Source organism: Scyliorhinus torazame, chromosome 14, assembly GCF_047496885.1.
Source record: "Scyliorhinus torazame isolate Kashiwa2021f chromosome 14, sScyTor2.1, whole genome shotgun sequence".
NCBI lineage: Eukaryota > Metazoa > Chordata > Chondrichthyes > Carcharhiniformes > Scyliorhinidae > Scyliorhinus > Scyliorhinus torazame.
In genome coordinates, this window is record NC_092720.1 from 96,268,587 (window position 1) to 96,291,153 (window position 22,567).

Below are 22,567 nucleotides of genomic sequence, written 5' to 3' on the forward strand. Positions count from 1 at the left end.
GGCAAAATCCATTTAATTCAAAAGATTAAATATTACTGATGCTGGGAATCTGGCAGCTAGAGAGCAGTTCAGACTGAGGCAGTGAAAACAATCACTGCTTTTATACATACCTAAGCAATATACCTGCTGGCTCAGACACTGAAAGCAGCACCTGTCAATTCCTAGAAAGAGAAAACCAGTCAGCTGAGTTTACGCCTCCCTCAGATCTTTGATCTGAAAGCCATTTATTCATTTCTCTTTGATATTAATTTTACTAGGCTGTGATTGACAGCTGCCCCAAATGTTAGCACTGTTCCATTCATCTCTCTTCATGGATGAGTAGCTTTGAAGTGCTTTAACCGCAATGTTTATAAACACCAAGCTTTGATTGACAGCTCCTGGACCACTTCAAACAAAATCACCTCAGTTGAGTGACTTTGAAGTGGTCATCTAGAAACTGACATCACTTAACTCTGTTTGAAGTGATCCAGGAGCTGTCAATTGACATTTTCTGTGTATAAACATTGCCTAGAACACTCCAAAGTTACTCATCTGTGAGGGAAGGTCAATGGAACAATGCTGACAGCTGGTTGTGTCTGGAAACTGTCAATCACACCCTAGTAAAATCAATATTAGAGAGAAGTGAATGAATAGCTTGCAGATCAAAGATCTGAGGGAGTTTAAATTCAGCTGACTGTTTTTCTCTTTCCAGGAATTGACAGGTGGTGCTTTCTGCATTTGAGCAAGCAGGTGTCTTGCCCAGGTGAGTGTTAAAGCAGTGATTTTTTTTCACTGCCTCTGACTTTGGGCAGCATGGTAGCACAAGTGGATAGCACTGTGGCTTCACAGCGCCAGGGACCCAGGTTCGATACCCCGCTGGGTCACTGTCTGTGCGGAGTCTGCACGTTTTCCCCGTGTCTGCCTGGGTTTCTTCCGGGTGCTCCGGTTTCCTCCCACAGTCCAAAGACATGCAGGTTAGGTGGATTGGCCTGATAAATTGCCCTTAGTGACCAAAAAGGTTAGGAGAGATTATTGGGTTACGGGGATAGGGTGGAAGTGAGGGCTTAAGTGGGTCTGTGCAGACTCGATGGGCCAAATGGCCTCCTCCTGCACTGTATGTTCTATGTATTGTCTGCTCGCTAGCTTCCAGACATAGGCCTCTCTTATGCGGGCGGGAGGGAGGGGGGGGGGTTGGTTGGGGGTGGAGGTGTGGCTTCCTGACAGGAGTTTCTCTTCTGGGAGGTTTGTGGGGGGATCTCCTTATTTAGGACATCACTGTGGACGTCTATTTATTTAGGGGGACTCGGGGGTTTCTCTTTTTTAGGGGGCTTCTATTGGGGGGGGGGGAGTCAGATCACTCCTATACTGTGGGAAAGAGGGGACCCAGAAAAGATTTGACTCTGGAACCTTGTTGCTGTTTATGGTTTGGTTCCAAGCTGACAACATTCCTACAAGCTTCAGCCTGTCACCTGACTATTGCATTCTGACATCACAAAAGTCATCAATCCACCAAATGCAATCTGTTATTAAACAATCCTTTGTGGACTCAAATTTTTCTTGAAGCTTTTAAAACATGCAAGCCCTTCCAACAATCTCTCAATAGCTACTAATGTGCTTCTGTTGATTATTTATGGATAAATAGTACATTAAAATTAGATTCACAATCCGTTTAATTTTTTTAATTGACTAATTGCAATCTCTTATGTCAGCACAGAAGGCCTCCAATAATTAATACCTCTTTGTGTATACTGACCATCTCAAGCTTGACATGAGAAAGCAGTCACTCAGTTTTTGTACGTAGTGTTCATGTTTCTCAAAGGAGGCTCTTCAGTGATTGTAAATTGATCAATAAACAGTAGGAATTCAATAAAATATCTGCAAAGTTTGTTTCTTCAATTGAGAAGAATTTCTACTTTTCATGGTAATTTTACGAGCCATGAAAATTGTAGCTATTTAGAATTTTTCATCACTCATTTCACCCCTCCTGGTTACTGAGTGTAATATCCCTTTTACATTATGATGACATAATAGTACATGGCCAGTGATGCCTTGGATATAAATTGAAGAGAGTTGAGTGAAAGGCGACTGTGAAATTGGTAATATTTAAAATATTTTCACCCGAAGAGAGTGTGGAAAATAACTTCGGAAGAACAGCTCAAATGAAAATGGTTGTAGAACAGCAAAGGACGTTATGAAGTTAAAGCAAATTTAATAGGAGGAAAGTTAACAGCAAAAGATGAACCCTTGAGTGGTGTGCTATTGTTTTCAATGCTACTGTGTTCAGTCAGAAAAGGAGTAAAGTGAATTCGTAACTTCAGGAGACATGGTATTGCATAATTCAGAATCTAATTCTCACTGTAAAAACTGATTTTCTTTTACAACCAAATATTTTACAGTTTTCTATAACATGCTCTAATCCTTCCTTACTTGTGAAATATAAACTAATTCAGAAATACTGCATGGCTAAATATTTTTAAGCCAGTAAGTTTTTCTTTGTGTACCAGTGTAATGTTTTCTTTCCATTTTGCAACTTTAATGTCATATTTGACACTGTAACTGCTCCATCGCCAACACTGCCTATTTCCACCTCCAACATCGCCCAACTCTGTTGCTGAAACCTTCATCGTTTCTTTTATTACCTTGTGATTTGACTATTCCAGTGCTGTCTTTGGTCTTCTGCCACTCTGCATAAACTGGAGCTCATCCACAACCCTGCTGCCCGTAACTAGTTCTGTGAGAGATGGAGCCTGTATAAGTCGGGTAGGTTACATTTGGACATGACAGGGTCCACTGTCATGTCAGGAAGTTTTTTAAAAAAATAGGGAATGCTGGAAATACTCAGCAAGCCAGACAGCATCTGTGGACAAAAACAGTGCTACCATTTCAGGTACAATGATTTCCAGCATCTGCAGTATTTGTAAAATGTCAGGTATGTTTGCTTGTGCTGTTGGGGAGGTTTTAAACTAGCATGGCAGAGAGATGGGAACCTGAGTGTAGATTGAGAAGGGAGACAAAGCTGGAATCGAAAGAAAGGAATCGGTAAGTTGTATAGAGGGTAGAGGAAACCAAGGCTGGAAAATTGGCAGCAAAGGAATTGCCCAGTGATAATACAGGAATACCTCATTGCATGGAGTCTAGTGAATATTTAGAAGCATGATATCATAGCCATCACTGAAACATAGCTTAAAGAAGAGCAAGAACTTCAGTTCAGCATTTCTGATTTCTGATTGCATGATTTTCAGAAGAGACAGAGAGGAGGATGAAAAAGAAGTAAAGTTCACAGTATTGGGCAAAGAAATATGTGAAGGAGGGATGATAAGCTTGAAGGAGCATTGAATGAGGCTCTATGGAATGAACATATATAGCTTCAGGAGAAGGTCGGCTGTCCCCAGAAGTTCATCAAGATGATTCAATAGTCCCCTAACAGCATGCTTGTGCGCTTCCTCGATGATGGTGAGTCTCCTGACTCATTCCCAGTCACGAATGGAGTTAAACAGGCCTGCATGCTGGCACCAACTCTCTTCAATATATTTTTCTCCATCAAGCTCACTGAAGACTTCCATGTTGATCCTGGCAGTAAAATCAAATATCACATGGAAGAGAAGCTGCTCAATCTGTGACGAGTCTAGGCAAAGATTAAGGTCTCCAAGGACATTCTTTGTGGTTTTCCTGCTGCCTATTCAGAGCTTGTCATGCAATATATCAAGGTCTTCTTCGCCAATGCATGCAAAAACTTCTGCCTTCAAAATCAGCATGAAGAAAACTGAAGTAATGCATCAGTCAGCTCCAGGAAAATCCTATCTCGAGTCCAGGATTTCAGTCCATGACTAGAACCTGTCAACAGTGAATAAGTTCAATTAGCTCAGCAGTACACTCTATATTGATAACAGGAGACAAGCAAGAATTATTATATTTTTTTTACTTTGCCTAGCCTGACCCCCGACCCCCCCGGGTCATGCCTACTCCCGATCCCACCCCCGGGTCGTGCCTACACCCGACCCCCCCCCCCCCCGGGTCATGCCTACCCCCCCCCCCAGAGGTCATGCCTACCCCCAACCTCCCCCCCGGGTCATGCCCCCCCGACCCCCCCCCGGGTCATGCCTACCCCCGCGCCCCCCCTCCCCATGGGTCATGCCTACCCCCGACCCCCCCCCCACCCCTGGGTCATGCCTACCCCGACCCCCCCCCCCCCGGGTCACGCCTACCCCTGACAAGCAAGAATTGACAAAGCAAATGGCAGACTTTGAACATCAGTCTTAGAATCAAGAGGAGTAAGTCTGCCTCCCAAATTGAAAATCTAGAGAGCAATAGTCTTGCCCCATCTACTGTATGAATGTGCGACATGGACTGTGTACCAGAGCCATGCAAAGAAACAATCATTTTCTCTAAGCTTCATTCATAAGCTTCTGAAGATCAGATCGCAGGACACAAATACCAAACACAGGTGCTCATCTGAGCTGACAGACAAGTACCCAAACCATATTGAGACAGTCACAACTGAGTTGGTCTGGTCATGTAACCAGCTTGCCAAAGTGAATCCTCTATGATGTTTGATTTTGGGGTGCATCTCATAGCAGTCAACGAGAGTTTTAAAAGGACACTCTGAAGACTTCACTTAGGAGTTTTGGTATTAACTTTTGAGTCCTGGGAGAAACTCACCCAAGATTACTGCACCTGGCACAACCAAATAAAAAGTAGTGTGACCCCCTTCAAAAGCAAGTGCTTATCAGAAGCAGGGAGAAAACACAAGCAGAGGAAATTCTGAGCCAGGAATTCATTCAAAACTCAGTCACCTGTGGTATTTTGTCCTATCCGCAGTAGAACCTTCCCGACGCATGTTGACCTAAGCAGGAACCTACGTACCCATTGGAACCCTACAAAACACCCCAGATGATAAACATGCTTATCTACGCCTCATACAATGATCAAGAAAAGAAACATGGTAGACTGGTCAGAAACAAGCCCATGGGATCCAAGGTCAGGTGGCAAGTCGAATTTAAAATTGTCTTAGTGAAAGGAAGTAAGGCATAATGGATGATGGGTATTTTTGTGACTGGAAGGTTGGGTGGGATTTTCCATATCCACATGATGTGTTTTGCAGTGGCGAGGTGGCTCCCCATGACCAGTGGCAGGATCTTCCAGTCTAGCCACTGTGAATGGAGCTTCCATTTGTTTGCACCCTCCACAGCCGAAGGTCACCGTAGGCAGGACCAGATGATCCCATTGGTTGAAATGACTGGAAAATCCTGCCTGGTCTTTCTAGTGGGGCTCAACAGGGATCAGTGCCATGTCCCTAGCTTTTCAAGGTACATATCAATGATGGAAACTTAAATTTAGGGGATATGATTAAGAAGTTTGCAAAAGGCGCAAGAACTATTCACATGGTTAATAATGAGAAAGCAAGTTGTAGACGCCTGGAAATATCAGTCAGTGGGTTATTCAGGTGAACAGAAATGTGACAAATGGAATTCAAACTGGAAAAGTGTGAGGTAATGCATTTTGAGAGGATGAACGAGGCAAGAAAATACAGAATAATGGTAGGACACTGAGAAATGTTGAGGAATAATGGGACCCTGGAATGCATGACCACAGATCCCTGAAGATAGCAGGTCAGGTGGATAAAGTGGTTAAGAAGGCATATGGAATACCTTTCTTTACTGGTTCTGGCATAGAATATAAGAGCAGGGATGCTATAAACCTGTCCAAAACACTTGTTAGGTCACAGCTGAAATACTGCGGCCAGGATTTGATGGCCCATCCGCCCGGTGGGATAGTAGGTTCCCGCTGAATTTAGCAGCAATTAAAATCCACTGCATCCACCAGGAGGAGACGAGCCATGGCAGGGTCATCAAATCCTGGCCTGTGTACAATTCTCATCACTGCATTACAGGAGCAATTTGACATTAGAGGAGTAATCGATGAGTACGTTTCCAAGAAAGGGGAATTTTAGCTTTGAGGGAAGTTGGATAGGCTTGTTTCCTTTAGGACATCAGAGGCTGAGGAGAAATTGAATTGAGGGATATAAAATCACGAGGAGCCCGAAGTGGAGAGGGAGAACCTATTAGGCAGACGTATTTGAGGGAGGTTGAGAACTCTTGCACCTAGAGGATTTTCATAGAATAGAAGTTACAGTGCAGAAGGAGGCCATTCGGCCCATAGAGTCTGCACCGGCTCTTGGAAAGAGCACCCTACCCAAGGTCCACACCTCCACCCTATCCCCACAACCCAGTAACCCCACCCAACACTAAGGGAAATTTTGGACACTAAGGGCAATTTAGCATGGCCAATCCACCTAACCTGCACATCTTTGGACTGTGGGAGGAAACCGGAGCACCCGGAGGAAACCCACGCACAGACGAGGAGAATGTGCAGACTCCGCACAGACAGTGACTCAAGCCGGGAATCGAACCTGGGACCCTGGAACTGTGAAGCAATTGTGCTAACCACAATGCTACCGTGCTGTGCTGTGCTGTAGGATGGTGGAAGTATGAATCTCACTGCCTGAAAGAACAGTAAAAATCCTTCATTGTATTTTAAAATAACAGGATGTGCACTTGAAGTGCCTTAAGCTACAGCTAGAACCAGAAAGTGGGATTAGGCTGGACCACTCCTTCCAATTGGCACAATTATAATGAGCAATGGTCTCCTCTGTGCCATACATTTAGCTTGTTTCTTTAACTTAATTTCATAATGTTCTGTTCACCCATCACCGTTATGTTTGTTGGCCTAGATGGAGGCAATGACTCCATTTTAAAATTCACAACCTTATTTTCAATTTCCTCCATGGCCTTGCCCCTCACTATCTTTGTAACCTCCTATAGTCCTCCGATATTCAAGATCCCCAATTTCAATTGCTCTCCCAATGATGGCTGTGCCCTAAGCTGCCTGGAGATCCCCTGGAATCCTTCCCTAAACCTCCTGTCTCTCCATCTCTCTTTTTAAAGATGTTCCTTAAAACCTACCTCTGTGAAGTATTATGTGAGATGATGTCAAATTTTGTTTGATAAACACCATAGAATACTTTACTGTGTAAAAGGTGCTTTATAAATGTACGTTCTTGTTATGTAAATTAATGCTGCTCACTTCAGTTTTTTCCACAGTGACTTCATAAGGATGATTTGTTTTATCACCTTGCAGTTTATTTATTGGGTAAAATGGGAAGAATTTTAACCCTAAAAACTGGGTTGGTTTGGGTGGGTCCAGGGCTTAAGTCTTCAGATCAGATTTCCAGTACAAATTCACCTGCACCTACCATTTCCCACTTCACTGAGGTCAGAGATGGGTGTAAAGCCAACCCATTCACCGTAAACTAAGGGACGGGTGTAAAGCCAACCCATTCACCATAACCTGACTCCTCCATAATACTGCTGAAGCAGGAACACATTGTGGGCCAACCTAATGGGATTTTCTTCCCATTTTCGGACACATCTGCTGCCTCCAAACCCACCACCACAGCCTACTGAAAATTCAGCCTGTGGTTTTGAAATTGGTCCTTAAGATTTTACAGATTACAGCAGCACGGGAAGGTATTATTCAGCACATGCAGACTCAGAATGTAATTTTAGTTATCATAGAATACTGGCTATACCGGCTTTGTTAATCAACATAATTTGTATTTGGCAGCAAGAACATTTGTTGATGTCATGAAGGCCTTATAGCTGAAGTTTTGAGGTGTGTTCCTGTCCAATTTGGGAAGTTAATGCGTTCTCACCTCGCCCACTGAAACTCATAAGGCAAACCCATAGTCCAAATAACAAAATCTACAGATCATCAGACACAGCCAGAACATAATCAGAGGGAATCATAGGATTGATGAGCAGAGACTATTGTGGCAATAATACACTCAGACACATTGGAGAAAAAGTGTAGATTGTAGAAAATACATTATTTGTAAACATCTATATGACAAGGGTGGATGTTTATAATGAAGGAATACTTTTGGCAATTTTGTAAGTAGCTTAAAATGTTTGATGAATGGAAGAGGCTGTAAATGAAGGAAGAAAATGTTTGTACCTGCTGCTTTCTCTATTGTTGGTTAAGTGGTTCAATTGCTCGATAAAGTCTCCATTGTAATTTACTTTTCATATACTTTTTTGGAAGTCGATGATCCTGTACATTTGATGGGTTGTTTACTGCAGGTTGATGTCTGAAAGCTCTGTATTGAAGCTAATGATCAAGATGGTTCTGTTTGTTGTGTAGTTTTATATTGTGTGGTAATCTCTGACAGGATTTGGGAATTTTATTTCTAGTATCTGTGGTAATTCTTAATATGAAAAGCCATTGACTCAACAGAAGAAGTTTGTAAAATTTGTCATTTTCTGTCAAACCTATTTTATTCAGAGTTTCTTTGATGCATCAAGCAGTTTTATTCTTTGTCTTGTTCTGCACGGTATTTCCATACTTTGCTTTTTTGTATGGTTGATATGGTAACAAAGGTCTGAAGTAATCAACTGTTTTATGCTCATTTGTAAAATGATCTTAATTGAATGTGGCTGATGAATGCGACTTTTTGATTTATTTTCATTATTTGAGATGTTTTTGTAAACATTTTCATGTACTTAACTTCATTCATTATTTTGGAAGGAATGCTAGTTTTCTCGTTTTTAAATCTGTTTTGAATGTAAAAGGATGGCATCCAAAGTGAGAACGTTAGTTACATGATCACATCACAAAAGTTAGTCCCATACAAAGTGTTTACAAATGCTGAGAGATATAAATGGCCGAGATGCCATGACCAGAAATGAGGTAACAATGCATATCTATAGATGAGGATCAGAAATGAAAAACATCATGAGTATTATTGTCAACATTATAAATGGAGATATTCACATCTCATTGTTGATTATGACAGCAGTTATGATTTCAGTCATATGTTTCCAATATAGTATATTTGTTTCCTCAAGTTACTCTCATTCCAAACAGTGCAAACTATGCAGGAGGTTTTGAACACATCAGTGGGAATTTTGACATATTTTGATGGCAACTGTTTTTGAAATCTGGATTGTATACTTCAATTCTTAACTATCCCTCAGTATCAGTGCACCTCTTTCACTTTCATCCTAAGGCCTAAATCTTCAAGCCTCTCAATCTTCAGAGGATGGACATACGAGTGAAGATGCACGTCAGGACCCTCTGGAAATCCTGACTTGCAGACCTCTGTGGGGATTATCTGGGAAGTTTCAATCCCCTTCTCCCCAGGAACTCCCGGAATGTTTTTGACTCTGAGGAAGTTCTGCGGTATTTACTTGAACAGTTATCCTGGAAATGTTGGACAGGTTAAAATCTAGCCAAACACCTGGGTGACTTCACAACTGACCCTCTCCAATCACACCTTTGACCACGCACCACCTCTCCTGACCATCCAACCACACACCTATCGGCTGATCCAACTACTCTTCCAGAAATGACCGCCCACTTACTCACCCTACCCACCTCACCCACTTACCACCTCACTCACTTATCTCCCTAGCCACTTATCTACCTCATCCACCTACCCATTCACTCATTCACCCAGCCATTGACATTAATTCACTAACATTCAAACTGGGTATTTAAACTTGCCAGGCCGCAACTCGTGCCTTAAAATGGTATATCTCCTGTCTTCTCCTGATTCTATTCTGCTTCAATGGAGTTCTATGATGGACACCATGCGACACATTTCAGTAGAAATGCGTGGCAGCATCAAGTCGGGGAAATTTTTGATCATAGTGGTCGATCAGCATCGCTGCTCAAAATCCAGGTCTCTTTCTCAAACACATCACACCTGAAAATTAACTTCATGAATTCTTGTTGATGTCATGGTCATCTTCAACTTTCAACGGCGAACAACATAATCACAAAAATCTTTGCAGTAAGTTGCTGACTTTTAATTTCCCATCTTCCAATACATGCTTTAAGGATTGTATTATTAAACTGTATGTTTACATTTCTAGGTTGGCAATTTATTTAAACTTGCTAAGTGCTTTATGATGTAATGAAATCCGAAAAATGAACTGAAAATCTAAAATAAATCGAGTGTGAATGAAGCATTGTTTCATATGATGATAATTTCAAATAAACTCTTGGAGTTAGAATAGACCGGTGTTTGATGGCCGGTGCAGACATGATGGGCTGAAGGGCCTCTTTCTGTGCTGTAAAACTCTATGACTATGACTTTAATTATTTCTTGCAGACCCATTCCGATAAATACCATGCATGAAAGTAAGGACTGATTAAAATGAAAAAAAAGAAAGAAGTTACTGGTACAATATGTCAAGAGCTTACTTGCCCAGCCTGTGGAAAGCTTTACAACAACCCATATCTGTTGCCTTGTGATCACAGTTTATGTGACACCTGTCTCAGCAAAGAAATAAAGCACGAGAAGAGGGGTCAAATAAGTGTTAAGTGCCCTCTGTGCAAGGAAAACTTCTGTTTCAGCCAAGAAGATGAAGTTAAGTTCCCAGAGAACTATTTGCTAAACAGTACTGTGACAAGATACAGACAGGAAGGATTTAATGCTGAAAAAGTCAAGAAGAAAAAGCGAAAAGTAAAAGGAAGAATAAGTCCCCAGCAAATGCAGATCCTCTGTCAACTCTGTGATGAAAAAGACAATCATATTGCTATGAAGAAGTGTGTCAACTGCAATCTGAACTTCTGTGAAAAATGTCTTCGCAAAATCCACAATAATAAAGCATTTCTATCTCACGTTTTGATAGATCCTTCATCATACGTTGGCAGTCAGATTAAATGTTTCTACCATCCTTTTACAAACCTGAAACATTACTGTGTACAAGATAAATTGCCAATCTGTGATGAATGCAAATTGAGCACCCACAGGAATCATCGTTTATATTCACTTGACCTCGCATTTCAATGTGAAGTAGCAGAAATGCAGAAGCATGTCTCCCAATTCACTGAAGGTACATGTTCTGCAAACAGACCATTTGACACCTGGTTGGATTTATCAGTAATACTTGTTAAATTATTTAAGGGCTATAGAGGAAGTTACATTTGAAAAGCAATTGCAATGTATGTAATTGGGGGTAAAATTAGGCTCAGCAAAACTTAATTGAAACACTATTAAAAAATTAGGCTACATATAAATCAAACTGTAAACTCACCATTGCCTGTTTTGAATATTGTCTAAGATCAATTTCACCTCCGTTCAGTTAATTGATTTGACAAATGTAACTTTCAATTATGGTAGAGTATTATTGCTTTACTTGGAGCAATAATTATGAACTGAAAGTCAATTTTTAGACAATGTATTTTTGTAATATAAGATTGGTATATTTTGAATTCTACTGTCAACTATAACTTTAGTTTTCTGTAATTGCACATTGCTTATAACAAACAGGTTCTGAAAATGCTAAATATTGTGGTTTGGAAAGTGCTTTTTAAAAAATATTCTGATATAGTTGCTCTTTTGTTTTAGTCAAAGCAAATTATGAAAAATGTATTCAGCAGCTGAAGTTAATGAAAACTAATATTGAGATAAATGAGATGCAACAAAATGCAAAACTGACCAAAGAGTTCAATTCAATACAAGAAGATCTTAAACTGCAAGAACAAACAATTAAAGAGAAAATGAAAATTGAGAATACAAAGAAACAAAATGAAGTTGACAATTTCATTGAATCAGCATCAAAGTTAATGCTAAAGCTAGAAGGATTGATACTATACACAATAGAAGCTTTCAAAGAAACTAGTCCAGTTATATTCCTTCAAACATCTGCACAGATAAACAAACGGCTGACTGAAAGTATGCTTTGTGTGACTCCTAGTAAGTCATTAGCTGTAATTCCTTTTGCGGATTTTGAATTAAATGTAGATCACTTAAGAGATGAAATTAATGCCCTTCCCTTGCAAATGTGTGACAGTGACTCAGAATATTTGTGCAGTGGAGATTTCGAAAATATTCAAGTAGTGAATGCTCCAAACAAAATGAAAAAGATGAGTGCTACTTGCAATGTACAAGAGATTTTGCCTAACCTACATTGTCCATCATTCACTTCCAAAATTCATGCCACCTTAAGTGCTCCTAACTTGGACCTTTGTTCATATATTTCACGTTCTTGTGCAGCTATTTTCAACTCTGATGAACCCAATGCAGATTCTCATGCAAATAAAAAACTTTTTCTCCTGTGTAGACCAAAATGTGCATCCGAGAATAATGTTACCCTAAGTTCAACCAACTTGTGCAGTCAAGTGGCATATTCTAGCCTATGCAGCCCTCAATGTACATCTCAGATGGATGCCATTTCAAATGAAACCGATGTGGATTCATCTATTTGCGATCCAAGTTCCAGCAACTATAGCAAGCCATGTACACCTACGATAGATGTGACTTCAAATGCACCCAGTATAATCTGTTGTCAATCTCTGTCAAATTCTGGTGATCATGCTCAACAATATGGCAGTGAGGTTCAAGCTGATACAAATCATAGTCTGCCTCCTTCGTGCTGTTCTAAATCTGATGGAAGTATTCCTTCAGGTGGTGTTTATTGTATCTGCATCAAAAAGCATGAATTCATGGATATAAGCAACACCTGTTGCGATACAAATGGAATTGACCTTTGCAATAAAGCTTCCAATATGCCAACAAAGATGGAATGTAACGACAGACATCAAGAATCAGGTGAATGCCAAAGTCCACTTGAAATAACAAAGTTCACATGCATTTTAGAAAATAAACAGGCTATATCTACTTGGCAGTATCCGCACCAGTGTAGCTCTGAGAGAGTTATCAGTGGAGATGTATTCACTGTAAATTTAAGTCCGAAAGAAGCTCATTTTTTGAATGCAATATCCTCTTCTAAAACAACAAAAAGCAAACATCCAAATGATCATGAAAATGTAGACTTGTTGAAGAATCATCATACTTTCAGCACTCCTTCTGAAATTATGTTAGACAGTGACACTGGAATTAGCTATCACTGCAACAGTTCTTGTTGGTCATTGGAAAGAGGGAATGGTGAAAACATTGAACCACTTTATCAGTTGAATGGACCTTGTTTCTTTACCAATGGAGAACCATCTCAGACAGATTCTACGGAGAATAGATTGGAACACTTAGGCAAGTGTACTTGTTCAAAAAGTGAGAAAAACCTTTCTTCAAACTGTCATGTCAGTGATGGTTCATCCAAGAGTCAAGTATCCATCAATGCATGCAACACCTTTTCGAGTATAAGGTCACATGGCGACATTGGAAATAACCTTTGCTGCAAACGCTTCAATTCTTCAACCGAAAGAGAATGTTCTGAAAAAAACACCCATAGTTTCCAACATCAACAACATTGCAGTTCAGATGGATACAAAATGGACTGCTGTAGACAAGAAATGCATTGCTTGCTTGGGACTACTACATACAGTACAAAAAGTGCTTCCTTTGACAATGCTGATATTTCCAAACCCTTGCGATTCTGGAATACAAGTAATGCCCTTCACAATACAAGGTCAAGGCATAATTTTGGCGGTAGACCTTACTGCCGAAATCCAAAGTTGCTATCCAAAAGCAAAAGTTTCATAAGAAGTAACCAGAGAGTTCAAACTGGATACAGTATTATATCTTCCCAGCCTGCTCGATGTCTGTCACAGTCTGCAACTAATTTTGAGGTCAATGCAAATGCACCCATCAAGGATCCCGTAAAGTATCATTCATCAAATCATTTGTACAGAATTGGTTTTCCAAAGACCCGAAATTTAAGAAATGGCCAACGAACCTGTTCTAAATTGAGACCACAAAATGGCAGCCACATTAGCACTGGTCATAAGAATAAGCAACATGTACACACACCAAAAAAGAACATTACTCTAAACCAAGGTACAAAAAACGTTTCATTACTCTCTCAGATGCATGATGTTACACTAACATGCAATGGTGGGAAACTTCAATTGTTTGATAATAGTGTACAATTTGATACAGAAAATAATGATTTGACACAAATATCAGCACAAAGATTTCTGAATGAACCTGTGGATACCTTGAGGCGTGAACTATCAGAAGCTCCTACAATATACAAGCACACTGTGGATGGAACCTCTGCTAAGGTAACATTTGACTTGTACATAAGTGAAGTTATATTATATATAATGAAACTTTAATATTTAGAGCAACATCATTTAAATTCATTTATCATGGCATTTCATTTAAAATAAATCAGATTGAGCCAAGTGATTTTATTAAAATACAGTTTCATTGGTACAAATATTATTACTTACAAATTCTCAGTTTTTCTTCTCTTTTAAACCTGACATGTCTCCTGTTCTATATTTGTTTATCCATTTTCTAATCAGAGAACATTGCAAATTTTATGGGGATGAACTTGGATAAGACCTGAAAACAATTACAGAAATCATAGTGCATGATTACCAGTGCCCATTCATATGTTGCAGGCAGCGCGATAATTCATGCTGCCTGTTTTTTTCAATAATTTCTGCAGACACCCGATGGTCCTCACACTGGCTATTGGCCGTATAGGTATCAGCAAGGTGTCTGCTGCCATGAGTATCTGGTGCCACTTAAAGGAAAGGTCCAGTGCGACTTCTACAAGTGGTGTTTGAACAATGGCTAAACATGCATGAGAGTGAGCATCAAGGTTTTTAGACAGTGGACTGGAGGCTTTGGTGGAATGGTGCAAGAGATATCTTGTATCCGTAAGGGGAGGGGGGAAGACATGCTCAGAAGGCAGTCAGGAATAAATAGCTAGAGATTAAATAGGCCATCCGGGAATATTGCTCATTGAGCATAGATGCAACAAAGACAGAATTTTACTTACCTGATGTGAGTTGTCCAGATGAGTGGGTCCATATTCAAATGGAGTACCCTCCCAGCTTCACCAATGCCTTCATCTGCTGCTCATTTCACTAAAACCACGCTCCCAACTCCAGTCCACCAACAAATTTCCAGCACTCAACCCGAACATTCATACAATTCATGTGCTTTAACTTGCAATTGATAATGTTGCAAGTCTCAACTACACTGGCAGTTATTCAACAACGACTGCCCCATCACCCAAACAGATGGCACAACACAGTGACACACTTCCCTTTTTCTTGCAGAAGAAGGTGGCACATACCAGAAGGAGGCAGCAAATAACTGGAAGAGGACAAGTGAGTCTCCATGTGTTAATCCCATAGAGGAGATAATGCTTGTCATCTTGGAAAGAGACTCATTGAGTCTGTGGCCGCTAATAGCACCAAATTGATTGACACTGAGGTTATCTGCATACCAAATCCTCAATCTTTCATCCCACTAGTCCCTCATCTTGAAGTCTTCTGACTGCATGGTGCTCAGGGTTTCAGTGTACACTTCTTAATTTTTCTTCTCCCCCCCCAAGATAACCCAACACTGGCCCCTTTTCATTTAAATGCTCAAGAACTGGAAGTGCCTTCCAAGTTGGCGGAGATAGAGGAAGAAGACATGAAGATGAAGAGACACCATCACTCAGTCTTACACTCAGATGCCATCAGCTTAGAGACTGACTGTGTATTTTTGAGGCTGGGAAAGAGGGGAGATCTGCAGGTGGTGAAGCAGGAGCTAGTGCAGGAGCTAATGCGGTGGTAAAGGATGACATAGATGGGAGCTTACAAAGAGTGATGTTGTACACTATTTCTGCTAAAAAGGACAGAGATCATGCCTTGTTGGACATAGCTGTAGTGGAAAGCTGATGTGTGTACATAACCAAATGCTTGGTGCATTGAAATGACCACCAGAAAGCCTGCGCTCAATGTCAGTTATTATAGAGGAATCCAGGACCAACTTGGTAAAGTGCTGTGCACTGAGCTTTGAGCAGATCTTTTTCAGTATGAATTGGGGGGTCACCTCCACCAGCACACCCATGGAACTCAGCATGAAGCAACATCTTGATGGCTGATATCACAACTCTTATCTCAGCATGCGGAGCTCCCCCAAAGGTGTAATGGAAGCACCGGCTGCCAGCATTCTAATTCTGAATGTCAGTGTCCGAAGGGGATTTTCGGGCATCGCAACGGTCCGTCAAACTGTTCTCCGACAGATTTCTGGGATTTTTGAGGTGCTGCCCTGGGAGACTGGATGTGGCTCCATGGAGTTGATTCTTATTGAGGCTAATTATTCATTTATTATTTGATCGTGTACAGATTAGGCAGAAAAAGGCTGCCAAAACTGTCTCCTCCCTTTTTCTGTGGCCCTAGTTCCTGTTACACAAGATCCCTTTACTGCCTCCTGCTCCTCCTTTTATTCTTCACGCCCCTGTTCCTCCTTCTATTATTGCTCATGCTCATGCTGGTGACAAGGGCTGTTCCCTCATAATGTCCATGCCGCATTGCACAATTCATGATGCCCACTCAACTGGGTACTGCAGGGCTCCTCCAGAGTAGTGCCAGGGAGCAGAAGCATTGTTTAAGAATACCAATGGTCTGCCCTATGATGTTCCTTCTGATGGCATGGCCCTCATTGTATGCCTACTGTACATTTGTGCTTGAATTCTGCACAAGGGTTATGAACAATGTCATGAGCGGACACCCATTGTCACCCAGTAATAACCCTTTGATTTGTGGTGGGTCAAATGCAGCTGTCTCAGAAGATTGCTGCAGAATAAAGGAATTGTAACTCCTGCCAGGATTGTGGGCATTCAACCTTATGATGCACAGCCTGTGACCTTGCACATTGAAGGACTGGAAGTGCTTTCAGTTCAGAAAAATGGAAGCGTTCACATGGGCACATACTGAGCAATATGCATGGTGCCAATAGAACCCTGCACCAGAGAGAAACCTGCAAGCTAAGAAAACCTTTAGGCTCATTCTACGTGCTTGTCTCTGACAAGAGGGAGTGGGATGAAGTTGTTTCCAGATAGAGGGTCTCTGAGAACTTGTTGTACAGCATAGTAATGCAAATTCCATGATTCTGTTCCTATCTGCAACAGCTGTCTGGAGGGAGTTAGACCCATAAGAATTTAGAGCCATGGCACTACTCAGTTTTGATGACACAGTTGCAGCAGCAGTTGCCACGTTTCAGTCACAATCTCTTCAGTGAAACAAAGTCACCTCATGCACTGTTCTCACTGAAGTTCAATTAAGAGAATTGTCCCCTGAAGAGCTTGCACTGATATGGCCGCTCGTGATCCCTTCCTCCCTATTCCTCCCACATCTTGTCCTGATCTGTGTGACCTCTATTCATTCTGCCAGTCATGTTAAATTGCAAGAGAAAGTTCTATCAGGCCACCCTTGTCTGGAAGCAACATATTTCAGCACAGGCCTTTCAACTATCTGCAAGCACTTCAGCATTTGCCAAAGCACAACCTTTTGCTTATCAGAGAATTTGCCAAAGGACACCCTTTTGACTATCAGAGAATTTTAACAAGTATACAAAAACATAGCAATGCAATGCACAGCACCAGGAATCAGAAGAAATCATCAAAAAACTAGATTAAGTAGACTATGATCCCTTTAAGTGGTGCTGGGGGTGAGGGGTTGGAGGTGGGGGGGGGGGGGGGGGGGGGTCCCTTTGCTATTGAATGCTTATTCAGCATTACACACTCATTGACATCTGCTTTACAAGATGCCAGTTTGGGGAGTGTCAGGTATTTAGGTGGTTTTCCAGCAAGGACTAATTTTGTTTTCAATTTTTCCATTTGGATATCTTCGCTTTGAAAGCTAAGTGTCAATGCAGCTCAGAAAAATACAATTTGAGGGTGTCTGAGAGTAAGTACCCTGGGGATGAGTCTCCCCATAGGTTTTCTCCTCCACTTGGTGCTCCTCCAGAACAAAGCAGTTAAATTCATTCACTAAATGGTACTTGTGGATTCAAACCCGTGAACCACCTCAGATAGGCCACACAGTGGTGCTGTAGTGAACTATGTCTTAATTACCTTGTTTCAATGTTCATTTGTAGCTTTGTGAGTGGTTCTGTTTTGACTCAGTTGAAGAAGCTTTAGATTCATCGACATAAATCACCAGGTTGCAGTTTTATATTTGTTGCTGATGTACAGTTGCAACCTTGCAATGTGCTACGGCATTTATTCTGCACCTGAGTATCGACAGTGAATGCTGATAAACGATACCATTCTGCGTCAATAAAATGACCGCAGGGTCACACTAGTTGTCAAGTTTCTTCATCTTCCACAACTGAATATCACCAACTGCATTTCACTTCCATTTGGCAGCCATGCCAAGAAAATACATTCCAGTCAGTCATAGATGGGCAAAAAACAGCAGTTATTATTAATACTCCAATGTATGATTTTTAAAAAATATATATTTATTGAACTTTTAACATTTTATTTCAGAAATCTACAAAACAAAATAACACCAACACATGGATCAAAAATTACAAACAACAACAGTAACTGTAACCCCAGCAACAGAAATACAACCCATAAAAACCCACCCCCACTGACCGTACCCCCCTCCACTAACAGCTAATAGTGACCAACCAGTTCCTTAAAGTGCAATATAAACGGCTGCCCGCCATCTATGGTAGATGGTCCTGCTTTCTTCTCCAACTCCTCCAGGCTGGCAACCGTCCCTCCAAGACAAATCCCTCACCCTCTCCAGCAGCCCCCCACCCCCCTTCCCCACCTTTCCACCCCCAAATCTGGCATCCAGTTTCATCGGCTCAAACAAATGATTCCTACAGATAGGAGCCCATGCTGACACTTCCCTCAGCTTAAAATTCTAACTGAGTTGCCGCCATATTTTCAAAGTGGAGAAAACCACCAGGTTCGAAGAATATGTTGCCGGAGCAAATGGCAGAGACGCTGTCACCAGCTTAGATCCTTTGCACGACCCCGACTTCATCCTCACCCAGGTCTCGACATCACCCCAACACCTTCTCCACATTGGCTGCTCAGTAATAAACATCAGATTTGGCAGCGCCAGCATGCGCCCACCACCCCACTTACCTATCTCTTTGTAGGACCCCCTTCTGAATCTGAGGCCTTCCTGCCCATACAAAACCTGCCATGAGCCGTTCAATCCCTCAGATGAACAACTTTGGCAGAAAAACTGGGAGGCATTGAAATAAAAACCAGAATCGCAGAAAGTAAAGGTAGCACGGTGGCGCCGCAGTCCCAGGATCGATCCCGGCTCTGGGTCACTGTCTGTGTGGCGTTTGCACATTCTCCCCATGTTCGCGTGGGTTTCGCCCCCACAACCCAAAGATGTGCCGGCTAGGTGGATTGGCCACGCTAAATTGCCCCTGAATTGGAAAAAATGAATTGGGTACTCTAAATTTATCCAAAAAAAAGAATCGCAGCAAGTTGTTCATCTTAATGGATTGAACCCGGCCTGCCAGCGACAATGGAAGGCTGTCCCAACTCTGTAGATCCGCCCTGATTCTGCTCGCCTGGTTGTTGCAATTCAATTTGCGAAGTCACATGCAATCCTGCACCACCTGAACCCCCAGATACCGGAAACTAGTCCGAGCTAGATCCATCTAGTTTGGACTAGTTTCCGGTATCTGGGGGTTCAGGTGGTGCAGGATTGCATGTGACTTCGCAAATTGAATGCTCCCCCCTCCCCACCCCACACACACAAAACACTTGCTCTTACCAGAATTTAACTTATACCCTGATAATGAGACAAATCCCTTCAATATACCCATCCTGTTCCCCCATAACTGGTCCCAGATCCCTTACAGAGACGCCCTGTGTTCTACCCCATACCTGACAAATCCTCTCCATTTATCCCAGGCCCTCAGCAATAATCAATGACTCAATTGCCAATGCAAACAGGGGAGGAGAAGTAGGACACCATTGCCTCATCTACCCCGCCCCCCCCCCCCCCCGTTGCAGCTGTACGACCCTGAACCCATGGGGCGGGATTCTGCGAGGTTCACGACGGCGCAGAACTGCCCCGGTCCCGACCGATTCAGGCCCTGACAATGGGCCAGTATCAGGGCTGCGTCATCTACCCGCGCCAGGCCTTGTTGCCCGCGTAAAAGCGGCGCCGCATAGATGACGCGGCCAGCGCCGCATAACTGACGTCATCCGCGCATGCGTGGTTGCCATCCTCTCTAAGTCCGCCCCGCAAGAAGATGGCGGACGGATCTTGCGGGGCCGCGGAAGGAAGGAGGTCCTCCTTCAGAGAGGACGGCCCGACGATCGGTGGGCACCGATCGCGGGCCATCCCACATTTGAGGTACCCCCCGGTGCAGGATCCCCCCTCGCCCCCCCACAGGCCGCTCCCCCAGCGTTCACGCACCGCCCACGACTGCAGCGACCAGGTATGGACGGCGCCGGGGGGAACCCGCCGTTTTGGCCTGGCCGCTCGGCCCATCCGGGCCTCAGAATCGCGTGGGTGCCGGAGAATCGCCATTTTCGGTGTCTCCGGCGATTCTCCGGCCTGCGGCCCGCGAAACTCGACCGGGCCATTCCCGCGGCTTGGGAGAATCGCGGGAGGGCGTCGGACCGGCGTCCCCGGAAATTTTGGCGGCCCAGGCGATTCTCCCAACCGGCGTGGGAGTGGAGAATCGTGCCCATGGTATTAGTACGCACGCTGGAAGATGGAGCTATGTACAACTCTCGAACCTATGACACAAACCCTGGATGTAGCCCAAACTTCTCCAGATCAGCGAAAATATATTTCCACTCAACTCAAATCCATGATTATGTACTTCTAGATAGCACGGTGGCACAGTGGTTAGCATGCTGCCTCACAGCGCCATGGACCCGGCTGCGATTCTGACGTCAGGTGATTGTGTGGGTTTCCTCCCACAGTCCAAAGATGTGCAGATTAGGTGGATTGGTCATGCTAAATTGCCCCTTCGAGTGGAGTTACAGGAAAAGGACGGGATTGGGCCAAGGTAGGGTGGTCTTTCAAAGGGTTGATGCAGACAGGCGGAATGGCCTCCTTCTGCACTTTAGGGATTCTATGATCCTGTGACAATCTCAGCAGGTCTAACTGCATCTGTGGAAAGAGAAGGGAGCTCCCTTCTCTCTTCACAGATGCTGTCAGACCTGCTGAGATTGCCCATTGTTTTCTGTTTATGTTTCAGATTCCAGTATCCGCAGTAATTTGCGTTTATCTATTATGTACTTCTGTGTTATTTGATACATCGGGGCAAGTCAACCATTAATATTTCTTTTCAGTTTACCATCTTTTTCACTTTTGTTTTACATAGGTGAAATGGCTGTTTCCAGTAGAAGAACACACTGTATTTTTTTTTGAACTGCAGTTCCAAGAGATCATTTCTGTTGATAAGGAGATGGCTATACCTCAGTTTCAAGCTGGAGTCTTCTCTGGAATCAGACGCACAAACTTTATTGCTACTAACCTGAACACCAACTCTGAGTACTTGTTCCGGGTCCGCGCAGTGAATGTGACTGGAAAAGGGCCATGGAGCCAGCCTTATAAGGTGCATGCGTTTATATGGTTAGGCATTGGAAATGTAAAAAAACTTTTGTGTATGCTTAATTGCTGGTGTTAAAAACAAAACAATAATTTATATATCTTCACCATTGGCTTCAGAAGCATTACCACTTTGTGTCAGTGCAAAATGTTTTGGGTAGACAACAGGGCAAATATAGCATTATGAGTCAGGTGCCCCAGATGCTGATGTGGTTTCCATATGCATTAAAGCTGAATGGTGGCAGGCCCTATCTAAGAGATCAACTGATGCCAAATGAGTTCACATTGACAGCCAAATTTATGTGACACTGTGGAAGTGACATTTAAACAAAAAAACTCAAATGTTCCATTTAATATTTAGAATTGGCCACAAGAAGTGGACCTCAACACATGTACCCGAGCTTTTTTACAGGGTAGACACAGTATATCGGTGGCCCCATACATTAAGTTTTTGTGAGCTGAATTGAATTCATGTTAGGACAGATGTATTTTGAAACTGGCATTATTGATGGCTTTCTTTTTGGATATGTTTTCAGATCCTAACTGTACGTGGCACAATGCACCCTTTTACGGACACCAAGGAGGAATCTGTTTCAATAAAAGGAGTTAAAGTTACCATTCGCAGAAGCAGCTAAACCTTTATAAAGGTGTAATAAAGCTAAGCCAATTCTTTCCAAGTTTGCCTTAAGGTTTTAAAAATCCAGTTGGAATTCTTACTGACTCAAACTATGTATATCTAGGTGATTGGAAGAATTAATCTTTCTGAAGCTTTCGTTAAAATTTCTTCTCCACATGCCATACCTAAAGGCTTATACTCTCAAGTGACTTATTTTATATTTGGTGACAGCAGTGACTTTGTATCTAGTCAGAGTAGGCTTGTTTTAAGATCACATACAGTGCACCTGTGGCAGTGTTAAGATGGAATTTCCACATTTATTCCTCTATAATGAAATGATTTAAGGCTGTTAGAGACCTTGCAATGAATGGTAAGTGATAGCAGATAAATTTGGGTGAAATCACTCTGCTTGCAAATCTGAGTTGATATCTTTTGGATTGCTTGCCCCAGAATTTATTGCTGCTTCCCAAATCACAGAGAGCTATATTTTTTGATATTTTCTCCTGACGGTGAGCAGTTCTTGCCACTCCAATTGTAAATGTTCTTGAAAATCTTTTCAGCTTCTGTCTCTGTTTCAACTGCTTCCATTTCAATGCGTTGATGCAATTTTCTGCCGTTGATAATTTCTCCAGCAATGCTTAAAAAAAGTTAACTCACTTGGGACCA

At 42.3% G+C, this 22,567-nt stretch overlaps 1 protein-coding gene across 4 annotated transcripts; it reads left to right on the forward strand.

Moving 5' to 3' along the window:
- Positions 1-2,084: 2,084 nt before the first annotated feature.
- LOC140389322 (uncharacterized) lies at positions 2,085-21,962 on the forward strand. 4 transcript variants are annotated; one of them, XM_072473487.1, is made up of 7 exons: positions 2,085-2,305; positions 10,151-10,877; positions 11,393-13,780; positions 13,883-14,007; positions 15,019-15,069; positions 21,059-21,292; positions 21,822-21,962. In XM_072473487.1, exons 2-7 carry the CDS (start codon positions 10,196-10,198, stop codon positions 21,918-21,920), a joined length of 3,579 nt encoding a protein of 1,192 aa, XP_072329588.1. In that variant the 5' UTR covers positions 2,085-2,305; positions 10,151-10,195; the 3' UTR covers positions 21,921-21,962. The 4 variants fall into 4 exon arrangements, with proteins under 4 accessions (XP_072329588.1, XP_072329586.1, XP_072329587.1 ...); XM_072473485.1 differs by having other exon boundaries at positions 11,393-14,007; XM_072473486.1 differs by lacking the exon at positions 15,019-15,069 and having other exon boundaries at positions 11,393-14,007.
- Positions 21,963-22,567: the final 605 nt, after the last annotated feature.